Source organism: Myodes glareolus, chromosome 4 (assembly GCF_982192425.1).
Source record: "Myodes glareolus chromosome 4, mMyoGla1.1, whole genome shotgun sequence".
NCBI lineage: Eukaryota > Metazoa > Chordata > Mammalia > Rodentia > Cricetidae > Myodes > Myodes glareolus.
The window spans coordinates 61191231-61203461 of NC_142029.1; the positions used below are offsets into that span (position 1 = coordinate 61191231).

Below are 12231 nucleotides of genomic sequence, written 5' to 3' on the forward strand. Positions count from 1 at the left end.
ACATATTGAAAGAATATTTCTTGGTGGTTGTGAGTTGCCTTAAGAATAGAGATGGGAGAGAAGCAAGAAAGGGAAGCTGGGGAGCAAAAAGGAAGGAAAGGAAGAGACCTCAAGACGGGGGAGGGTCAGTGGGTCAAGAGGGAAGGAAGAAGCCGGGAGAATAGAGAGGTTCCAGACATGGCTCCTCCAGAAGGCCTTTGGGGTCCCTGGCACTTCACCTCCTCTAAGATGCTCAGCACACTTCTGCCAAGGCCTCTCCAGGACAGGCACCAAGCTCTTCCCAAAGAACCTAGGCCCAGGCAAAGACAGAGCATGGAAAACTGCTCTCAGGATTCATTCTGAACATGGTGGGTTCTCTGAAAGTACCCTCCAGCATCCCTCCAGCATGTCCAGCTCACCTGAGGGCTGGTGCAGGCTCTCCACAGTCAAGTCTTCAGGGCAAGTCCTTGCCGAGAATGGAGCAGAGAATTAATAGTGACTGTGAACCAGACAGCCTTCTCTTTTGCCAGCCTTCCTCCATGGAGGGCTGGAGAAGTTGCTGGGGTAAGAGATGGGGTGGCCAGCTTCCAACAGAAGGCCAGGCTCTCAGAGGAGGCACTGTCCTGAGGAGCCAGGGAAGCCCAGATAGGAAAAAGACCTCACGAGCTGCGAAAGTCAGAAGAAAAACAATGACCAAGATAAAGAAACACAAAAGTGCAGGCCGAGGCGGAACTGAAGTGGGAGGGGATGGGGGCGCTAACTTGCAGAAACCTAGTTCAGAAACACGGCTGTGGCACTTCTAGGAGAGAAGCAAGCAAGTGTGAGGAGAGGAGAACAGAAAAATACCCCGTTAACATTCCTGGGCACAGATCCCTGGAGTCAAGTGATGCACTCATGTGACGGCTGTTGACACCGTAAAGCATCACAGGCGGGAGCGCAATATGAAAGTAATGCTTAAGAGTTGCAGGGGCTAGAGAGACAGCTCAGTGTTTAAGAGAGCTTGGTGCTGCTCTCCCAGAGGACCTGAGTGCTGTTCCCAGCACCTTTATCCAGCCCAGGCACTTGTAACTCCAGCTCCAAGGATCCAGCGCCCTCTTCTGGCCTCCACAGGCAGCCACACAGGCAGCATTCACGCAGACATACAAACATGCTCAGAAAAATAACTCTTAAAAAGAGAGAGAGAGAGTTGGAGGAGATAGTATCCTTTCTGTCCATTGATCTAGCCCCTTCCCTGCTCTGGAATAGGGTAAAATATCCGGACAGGCTTCACCTAATGTAAACCAAATGGGATAGGAAAGGAAAGAAACACATATGGCTGGAGCAGGGTTTTTCGTGGGCCCCTTCCCCCCAGTTATCAGCTTTTTCAAAACTATTTACCTAAATGAAGCAGAGGAATGCCATATTCAGCGACATCACGTCGGCAAAACCAAGCCTGTTAGAAGCATTTACACCACAGACAGGGGCACACTCTGTAGGTCACATTCCCCCCCCCCCCCCGCCCACCCCCGCCCAACCCCACCCCCAACCCAGCACCCGTTGGGCCCATGTCACCTGACACAGACTTCCTCTCCACAGTGAATGGGAAAGCCACGATCACCATCGAGAGCTGTGCCCCAACCCTGTTCATGTTCATGCTCAATGGCAAGCAGGAACACGGGCTCCTGAGCCTAAGGAAGAACGGGATGAAGTTGGAGGTGTACCCTCCAACCATGGGCACCCACAAGCTACAGATCTTCGCCAAAGGCAACTCTGAAATCTACACCTCAGTGCTGGAGTACACACTCAAGTGCAACTTCGTGGACCTCTCTGGCCGACTGCCCGCGGAGCTTCACCAGCCCGTGGGCCCCAGCTGGTTCTCGGAGCAGATGGGCATCACGAAGCCCTCCCACCCCGACCCCATCATCCACACCAGTGATGGCCGCTGTTCCGTCAGCTTTGGCGTGGAGGAAGGCATCAGCGTCCTGGCATCCCTCCATGGAGATGACGGCCTCGTCACCGAGGAGACGCAACTGCGATACATCTTCCAGCTGAACCGAGAGAAGAGGACAGAGCTCAAAGTCCAGCTTCCCCACGCGGGCAAGTTCGCCCTCAAAATCTTTGTGAAGAAGAGGCAAGAACAAGGCAACTTCGTCTTTGTCTTCAACTACCTGTTGTGCTGCACCAACACCAAGGTGAACTGGCCTATGTTCCCCGAGAGCTTCGGCAACTGGGGGCAGGGCAATGAGCTATTGGAGCCCCTCTCAGGCGTCCTTCCCGCCAACCGCAACGTACCCTTCAAACTAAAGCTGCACGGTATCGCCAAAGTGCTGGTGAAAGGGCAGGACACGTGGCCCCTGACCCTTAACCCCGAGGGATACTGGGAGGGCAGCTGCAGCACAGCCGGCTGCCAAGAAGTCTATGTCATGGTGCTAGAGAACGCTAACCACAACTTCTACTCCTACATCCTGAAATACAAAGTGAATGACCAGTGAAGGGCTAAATACCCGCACCCTCCCAGGGCCAGGGCCAGCCCTGCCCAGGGAGGGCCCAAGCGAAGTGCAGAGAGCCTGGGACACCACTAATCTGCATGAAAACACTTCTAGGCCTCTGCCTCGGTCTCCCTGCTCTGCCACAGGCATTGAGGAATTTGTGCTGCTGAGGGCTTCGACTCAGTGCGATTGTGGATGAAGGGACAGAGGCAGAGGCCCTTTAGAAGAAAAAGGTGCTATGTAAATCCAAGGTATTGTGAAGTGTACACCCACGCCCATGCCTGCTCTTGTGTTAGTGTTAGTACCTTGCTGTAGAGTTGGGTGGGAAAGCAGAGATGTTGCCCGCCCTGGAAGCTTTTCACACAATGCCTAGAGAATGATGCTTGAGGCTGAGTCTACCAGAGAGATCAGTCACCCAAGAAATACAGTCCAAACGCTTCTGGACCCTAGGGAATGGTGGACCCGCTCGTCTTCCTTATTCTTAGTGCCTCTTCATTAGCCACTTCACGCTCTTCAAGAGCTTGCGAGAAGGGAGATGTGGAAAAGGAGTTAGCTAACCATCAGCCAACTCGAGGCTGCTCTCCCCCGGTCCCTGTGAGCCTCTGGGAGGTGACAAGGGCAGAAAACAGCCTCGTGCACACAGGGATGTCCCGGGTGGGGACCAGAGGTGGAGTGGTGTCTTTGGGAGTCCAGCAACCCACAGGTAAGGGTGAAGATCCCCGATTCATGTGCCTACCAGAGTTCAGCCCAGAGCCTAGGGATGCCCCCCAGCCTGAGCCCAGACCCATCATCAGTTTCTCACAGGAGCCTCACACACCTACGTGGCCAGTCAGGAGCCTGGCTGATGACCGTGAACAGAGACCTGAGTCCTGGGCAGGCAGACAAGTCCCAGGGAAACTTCAGCAGAACCAGGGACAGTATATGATAATAGAATTCTGCTGCTTCCAGGACCCTTACAAGCAAAACTAGGCTGAAGGGACCACCACGTGCCCCTGGAGAGAAGGTTGGTGCCTGTCCCTGAGAAAGCCCTATCAGAGCCATTTTCCCTCCTGTCTTTCTCTGAGCTGACAACTCCTGCCCTGAGTTCAGCCTTCTGTTGGGAATAGTTGAGGGCCTCTTGCTTGCTCAGGCCTGTCCTAAAAATCCTCAGCTGCCTAGCTGGCCCTCAGCAGCACCTGAGGCTGGTGTTTCCATGGCAACGGCTGAGGGAAAGGCAGGCAGCAGCAGGCAGCAGGCAGGGAAGGCCTGAGAAAGGCCCCAAGAGGCCACTACAACCCCATCCTGGTGCAGGAATGCCCTCCAGCATGGTCCCCACCAAACTTCGGGGTTCTAGGCGTCTGCTCACTCTGACAATCTCAGGACCCCCATCCCTCACTTCTGAGAGCCACTCCACATGTCCTCAGGCTCCCCTGCAGCCAGAGCCAGCCTGGGATACTCATAACCTCCTCTACATGGCCCCGCGTTGGATTCTGGGACTGTAGAGGTTAACACGAAGGACTCAGCCGTAGCCATCCAGACCTCTGGGTGGGTCTGGATCCGGAACCCCAAAACTTCAGTCCTTCAGCCCCTTCCCCACAGGTCCCCCACTGCCACCCACCTGGTACCAGGCTGGTACCAGGTGTGATTAGCACGTGTGATTAGCACGGCTGCTGGGGGCTGAGCTGCCTTGGGCTTATGTCCTGGGTCCTCAGGCCGTTTTCACCTGTCAGCATCTCGTCACTCACTCCTGGAAAACGCACAAAAGCCAGGGAGGCATCACCACTCTGCACCACTAGGCACCACTACAAGGTGGAGTGGAAACGGAGGCTTTTGCACAGCCTGGAAACAGCCTTTCCTCACCCCTTGTATTTTATGAGCAGAAAGAAGTGTGCTATATTTTAACAAAATAATAAGTGCTTCTGCTATTCCTGCCACACACTAGACACAGCCCTGACTGCCGCTGCTGGCCCTGCAGAAGATGATACCCACGTTTTTTCAAAACAGTATAATTAATCTACTCGGGAGCTCGTAGAGGATGCTACCCCCAAATAAACAGGAACTGTCCTCAGGACCAGAGACCCAGGCCACCGGAGCGCAGGGGTCATTCACACGACCCTCCTCGTTTAACCAGGCAGCCCCTTTGTCAAGGCAACTGTAGGAGCACTCAGAAAAACGCCTGCATTTCTTTCCACTGAAGTAAAGATACATGAAACTAAATCCAATCTTCATGAATTTTTACACGCATGCTGCCCAGGCTGGAAATTTGGAGGCTGCGTTTTTGAAGGCTTTTTATTTAAATCCCCCTCTTTGTCTCCGGGTCCACGAGTCCCAGTGGCCGATCGAATGGCACGAGCGCCCCCTGGTGGTCAATATGCGAAGTTGGCACCGCTGCAAACCGTCAACTGTTAAAAATCACTAGGTGCTTTCTCATCCCTCGTGGATACGCCGAGGTCAGCGTTGCCATGCAAACTGTGAGAAGAGCCTGGGGAGACTTCCTGGCTGGCATGGTGAGGAAACACAAAATGTGATGAGAATTAAAAGTGTTTCGCCCAGAAATCTTTTCCTGAGACGGAAACCCTGGACACAAGCCTGCCTGGCCGAGGTCGCTTTGATCACCACACTCATTGCTATGCCAATGACAGGCTGAAACTGATCAAACTCAGCATTGTGCCAGGCAAGCCCCAGGATGGGTGCCAGGGTGCAGAAGGATGGGGCGTGGTGGGGCAAAAGGGTGCAATTAACCTCTTTTCAGTTCGCTTTAGAAGTGCCACCAGCTCAGCTGGACTGCTCTCCGGCTGATTGTGAATATTCTGAGTTCTCCATATGTCTCATTGTCCCACCAGGATGGACTTCTCACAGCCCGCGGAGATTAAAGAGACGTAAATAGATTAAGTGAAGCATGAAGGATTTGAGCTAGACATAAAGAGCCATTTCCTGTCGTGAAACAGGGGGGCCACGTTGCCAATAGTCTACAAGATTCTCAAAGAACTTGAAAAGGAGAAAAGTTTCCCAGTGTTCTGGAGTTTTCTTTGCCAATGGTTGGGTTCTCTATCCACTAATTCTTGAGCTACACTGGTTGACCTGCAGTAAACGCGGGGTTAATGGTGTGACCACATCACTCACGACTGTCAGATTTCTAAGGTTCTTTACCTGCGGTCTGTCATTTCTTGTCGTTTGGAGTAAGCACCTAAAGCTGCAGAGGTGACTAATCCTTCTAACACACGTGCTGGATTGTGTGGGTCGCTGCTCTTGACGCTCTCCTCACATTGTTGCTGGGGTTGTTTTTCAATAAAATTTATATTCATTTTTATCCAACAATGTAATTATCGATCCATCCTTATTACAGCTTTCACAAGGAGGAAAGGGGGGAAAAAAGAAAAAAACACTTTCATGTTCAAAGGATGCTTTTAAAAAAGAAATCAATGTCTCTGCCATTTGAATGCGATGGTGAGATGCAAATGGGATGCTGGGCAAATAGCTATTGCACATTAAAGAAAACATAATTAGGTCAGCCCCAGCCCTCCGAGGCTCACGTGCCTTTGAAGAATCTGAAGACGGTGTTTCTTTCATTGAATCTTGTTTAACTTAAACATTTTCAAGTCAGTCCAAATTTCTTTTTATAGTGGGAGAAGAAAAATGTGCCAAAAATTTGCCGGTCAACCTACTTTTTGGGCTTTGAATATATAATATGTTTCTTGATATTCATAGACATACAAGAAACTTTCCAGGTTGCCTAAACCGATTACTCATAAATTAGACATTTAGGGGACTAAAGGGGAAAAAAATGAAAATCCCAACACCTCTGAGAAACTGCTGTAACCATGGAAACCATTCTCATAGCTGTAGTGTGAAGGGCAAAAAGATTTGTGTTCCCAAATCTGGGCTTATCGCGTCCCTCATTGCTAGACACAAAATGAGATGTGTTACACTTCATCCTTGGGGTGGGGGTCCACAGTGGACTGTGGTCCGTGGTTGGACCAACCTTTAATGGCATGCTAAGAAGTCAGAACAAATCATCTTTGGGCCTTCCGATCAGTCGGAGTAACTCTTGAATTATTGAAACAGGCCGGAAGTTCCCACCCAGGGCCTGGAAGAGCTTGACCTCCCGTGTTCCTTCCAGCCCAGAGACTTTCTGAGGCTGTGTTCCTGGGAACATATGATGGCAGGCACCAGCCTGAGATTGTCAGTGAAGCAGTATCTGAAGGGCCCTGCTGTGTTAAGAGCCTGCCCCCTAAGCCCTTGGCACACTTCGCTGCAGGCTTTTCTCTTTGCTGAGGACAAGGGGATGCACGGGGCCCCGCCGATGGACCACAGGGAAACAGCAGCCCCGACAGATGTTGGTTCTCTATGATTTGCAAACAAAACTAACAAAGACTAAGTTAAGAGCCCCACTGGACAGTCCTCCCTCGGACATGTCCCTTAGGAATCTCTTCCAACTTATTCTCAGACCTCAGTTCAGAAAAAAAGTATTCAAAAACCACCCAAATTCCCAAGGAAGATGCATAGGGGTGTCCTGTGACCCCTTCATCCTCCAGAATGATATCTGGTCCACCTGGAGGCTTCTCTGGTCTTGTTCCATCATCCTTTGTATCCACTGTGAGTGTTCAGGCCCCCACACTCCCTTGGCACAACTGTTTCGTCCTCTGTGTGCCGGGATGAGCCCTGCCTATACCCATCACCATCCACACTGACCGCGAATCTGAACGCTGATCCCACTGAGTTGTGTTAAGACAGAGTGGGTCCCATGAGAACCTCACTATCTCTAGAGAAGGCCCTGGTGGGCAAGGGAAGTTTTCAAACAAAAACTGAAGTCTACAAAGCCTACCACCTTGAACACACTTGATCGCATTTGATCTCAGAAGCTAAGCGGGGCCAGGCCTGGTTAATACTTGGATGGAAAACAAAGGCCGGCTTTACCGGAGAATCAAGAGAGTGCCCAGTCACCTCCTTCCCGCCTGTAGACAGGGTGCCACGTGCTTCACTCCTGGGACACAGGAAAGGCAGCTCCCCTGTCCATAGCCAGGGAGGCTGAGGAGGGCCCCATTGAGCAGTGAGTAGCACCCGTAGATCAGGCCACAGAGCAGTGGCTCACAGACTGCCACCCTGTAGTCCCCCTGGCCCAGCAACAATGCTGATCATATATTTAGGCGCACCAGTGAGAGCCAGCACTGAGCGTTAGGAACGCAGTGTCCTGGAGGCGATGCCCTGCAACATAAAAGACCAGCAGTCAGGACCAGATGGGCAGCACCTCAGACTGAGAGGGTTACGGGAGGAAACTCCAGAGCAGAGGTATCCCAGGAAGTCTCCAGATGCAAGGGGGCTGTGGCAGTCGTCCTTAGAGTGATCAACAGGAGACGTCACAATCCACAAGTCCTCTTGCCATCCTGCTTTTGTGCATGCTGCTCCCTGTTGGGCTGACCTCTTCCCTCCCTCTCTCCTGGAAAAGCCTTGCCTGGTCCCTCAGGAGTCCTCTGTGTTCATGCCACATCTGTGACCCAGGACTCTGCATGACACGGCCATGAGAGCGCCTAGGAGGTTCCAGGGAATGCAAATTCTTTTTTTTTTTCATTCATTTTTATTGAAAAAGTATTTTTCATACAATATATTCTGTTTACAGTTTCCTCTCCTTCCAGATCCTTCCAACCTCCCCACCCACCCACTTCCACATCTTTTCTTTCTCACTTTTTAGAAAGCAAATGAGATGGCCAAAAATATATATATATATATACCCAAAGCATGCTGGGACAAAACGTCTACAAAAAATACCATGGAGTTTGCTTTGTGTTGTCCATCTACTGCTGGGCATGGGGCCTGCCCTTAAGTGTGGTTGGTGTAGCCAGTAGGATTCCGTTGAAGAAAACTAGCTTTTCTTTTGCAAGTGAGTAGCAATTGCAGGAGGCTTCTTGGTTAGGTCTCAGAGCCCTAGTCCATTTCCCCTTCTCAGTACGGGGAATTCTTGGAACACACACTTTGGTTCGGCTTTCTGGTACCCATCAGGTGTTTGATAAAGGTGCAATCAGTGTTTCCTTGGGGAAACTCAGAGGGGCTCTGAATGGAGGTGAGTGGCCACCAAGCTGCCGCCATTCCCAGAGTATTTGCAGAGACTGTTTTCATTTTCCCAGAACTGGCATCATAAGCTGCACCACGACAAACTGGCCCTCGTGGCTTCACTGGGCTCTGCCTGCCACGCCCTCAATGGCGAGCGAGAGAAGCCAAGCTTCTCAGGGAAGGATCCCAACCCACGGAAAAGGAAGAGCTGACTTGGTCGGTGGTGACTTTCACAGACATGAGTGACCCTTTTACTAAGACCAGCTACCTCAGTTTACCCTTGAGGCTCTATAGAGGCATCCAGCAAGCCTGGTCTACAGAGCAAGAGCCAAGGTCACACAAAGAAACCCTGTCTCAGAGGGGAAAAAAAGAAAGAAAGAAAAGAAAAAAAGAGGGCATACACTTAGTCTGTGGAATGTCACTTGAATGCAAAATGTCTGTGTGGCGGGAGAAAGGTGATCACCGTCCCGGAGAAGACAGGCTCAGGACTCCTAGCTGGGACTGACTCTCCAAATTGCTGTTCCCATACCTAACTGAAGCTCTGTCTGTGTAAGGGAGATCTGTAACACGAGCTTCATACTCCTGTTTGACCCCAAGTTACACAAACACACTAAGGCTCCCGTTAATTGCTTCCTCGTCCACCCAAACAGAGCTCCACCAGCAGCCCTAGCTGCGGCAGAGTCTCTCAGGCCCCAGGAGAACCTATTATCTTATGGAGAAAAAAAAAGCTGCAAAATGGCCAGTTTTACTAATTGGGACTAAAAGGCACAGTGTTTTCTACTGGCAAAGCAGGAGTGTGCTGGACTGTCACGGAAGAACTCCTTATCCCCCTCTCTGTCCCCACCACAGGCCCCTCTGTGCATATGTATGTGGTACGCATTCATGTAGCACAAGTGGGGACACGCTTGGGGGTGTACATGTATTCACACGCATGTGGAGGCCCCAAGTGAACATTAAGTGTCTTGCTCACTCACCCTCCACTTTATTGAGGCAGGGTCTCTCAACTGAACCCAGAGCTCACGGGGCAGCTGTTGTAGATTGCCAACTCGCCTTGGGGAGTCCCCAGTCTCCCCACTTCTGGGATTACAGCTACCTGCTCAGCTTTTACAGGGGTCCTGGATGTCCAAACTGTGATCTCCAAGCTTGTACTTTATCCACTGGGCCATCTCCTCATCCCTGCTCACGTTTTTGTCTTTAACAAGTTTGCTCTTGGAGTTGCATAGAAAATGAACAGAAAGCGTGATTGATTGGATGGCAGAGGGTGGCAATGAGGGTCTGGGTGTGAAAGGGCGACCTCAACAGGTCTACAAAGATATTCTAGCTGTCTGTGACTCGGAGATGTTTCAGTAAAGTGTTTGCTATGCAAACATGAGGAGCCAAGTTTAATCCCCAACATTCGTGGAAAAGGCCAGGTGAAGGGCCACCAAGGAGGTAGACAGAGATGGGCAGATCTCTGGAGCTTACCAGTCAATGAGCTAGCCCAGTTGGCAAGCCTCAGGTCCCAGTGAGACACTTTGTCTTAACACAAAGGTAGATGGCACCTGAGGATGACTTCCTGGTACATGCACGTACACACATACACACACTCGCATAGGTAGGGTACACACGCAAATACACACACACACACACACACACACACACACACACACACACACACATGCAAATGCTTCCTCTCTCGAGAAGACTATAGAAACACATCTGAACATCACTGCCTGGACTAGGTTTATGAGGACTCTGACATTCCCTCTGAGCAAGTAGCAAAGAGCCTCATGGTGAGCAGAGGTCACAGATGCTGGATGGGCGGGTCACTCTGCACATGCTCACCCACCTTGACTAATAGCCAAACAGGAGCCAAGACCAAAAGAGTGAAGGAAATTATTTAGCCTCAATGGGGATGCTGGCTCCTGCTAAGTCAGCCCACTGCCTGAGAACCAGCTAGAAACCAAACAATAGGTCCCTGGAAGCTCTGGCGGTCTCTTCACATCCCTGGGCTCTGGGCAGGGTCAACATGGCATCCCCACTTAGGGTACATCACATCGGAGAGGAATTGGAATGCTCGAGCCAAATTCACTGGCTACTGCATCTCGGATTAGGCACTGCCCTGTATTCAGAGTGAGTGGTGATCTGAAGGGAGTACTGACTGGTCATTTCAAAATGAAATAGTAGATTACTGTGTGGTTCACGTGGCTGTTACAACATCTTAAGTAGTCATTTCCTCCTTGCTCCCACCTAAGTCCGGGAGCAGATGCACAGCCTTGCCCTGGGCTGCTCCTATGGGAACAGATCTTCACGGGAAGCGAGAGCTTGCCACCTGGCTCATGGTGGTTACCTCCAAGAAACAAATCGGGGCTTGGGCAACTGATCAATGGATCCCAGGGAGCCCTATTTCTCAGGGAATTCACCCGCCTGGAGCTTTGCGGACATTGCCAGGTGACTGCCTCCATGACACAAGGCATTAGCCATCATGTTACCCTGGCTCTGCAGGGGACCCGAGCAGGGACAACCCCTGCAGGGTAGTGGAATTGCATAGTGGCTTAGGGAAGAGGGACCAAAGAACAGCCACAGCCAGGGATGGCCAAGAACAGCTGTGCTGTGTGATCAGCAACAGGAGAGAGGTGCCTGCGGAGCCTTGCTGAGACAGAGGACGGTGGTGACAGGGTGAGCAGGCTTTTGTTTAGAATCTGAGCAGGGTGTGGTAGCACGTACTGCAATCCCAGCACTGGAGGTAGGAGCAGGAGCTGAAGGCCAACCTGGACTACAGGGACAGACAGCTAGATCCTGTCTCTTAAGGAGAGAGGAGGAGGGAAAGAGATGAGGAGAGGGGAAAGGAGGCTGCGGGGTAGCAAATGGCCCACTGAACATGTTGCCGATATATTTGTATGTATATGAACACCAAAGAAACCTGAAAACTAAAGTTGACCATTTTGTTACCTTATAAAAAAAAATAAACTGAAGGGCCAGCAAGATGGCTCAGTGGGTAAAAGTGGATCTGAGTTCAACCCCAAGAACCCACGTGACAGAAAGCAAGAACCAGCTCCTGATACTTATCTTTCAACCTCCACATACATGCCATGGCATGTACATCTGAACTCACACATTTCATGCACACACAAAGGGTACCAGTAATCAATAAATAGAATCCTTAAGTGGAGCGAATCCATTCCCCCTGGAAGCACTTGGAGGCCACTTATCCTCCTCCACGACCTCCATAGCCCCATCCTGGAGGGCCTGTGTAGGTGGCACACACCCTTTGTACACAGTGCCGTAAGACTGAGATGGCACGCCATACCTCGCAGGATGAGCACCAGGAGCAAAGTGGTGTTAACCTGCTCTGGGAGGTAATCCCCTCAGGTGATAAAAGCTCCACTTGTCGTTCTTTAAAGCTCAGTGAGAATGTAAAAGTCCATTTTGAAAAGACGCCAATGATCGTCTTTCCGGGAAGATGGCCTCTTAGCTATCGGTCTCGCCTGACTGAAAGGCTCCTTGTGCCATCAGGAACCATTAGCGGATGATTGAAGCCTCGGGTGTCCCTCTATAAACATTGATTTAACTCACTGAAGAATTTTTGGTTCCTCCTTATCCAGCACTGGCTGGCCTGGGCTGCGACTCAGATTCTGCTTGCCAACAGACAGGAATCCATGAAGGTGAAGGGTGTACACCCCAAGTGGGTTATTCTGCCCCTGCCACGGGCTCAGTCAACCCCTACCTGACCTGGCAAGATCCAGTCCCTCCCTGGTTTTCTCATCAGAGAGGTGCA

The 12231-nt window shown here is 51.1% G+C and overlaps 1 protein-coding gene across 1 annotated transcript in view; it reads left to right on the forward strand.

Annotated features, from left to right (window-relative positions):
• Ky (kyphoscoliosis peptidase) overlaps positions 1–5744 on the forward strand; it is a 38335-nt gene extending 32591 nt beyond the window's left edge. The window contains exon 11 of the mRNA XM_048417469.3: positions 1555–5744. Coding sequence (XP_048273426.1) covers positions 1555–2450 — 896 coding nt within the window. The 3' untranslated portion in view covers positions 2451–5744. The remainder of the gene's footprint in view (positions 1–1554) is intronic.
• Positions 5745–12231: the final 6487 nt, after the last annotated feature.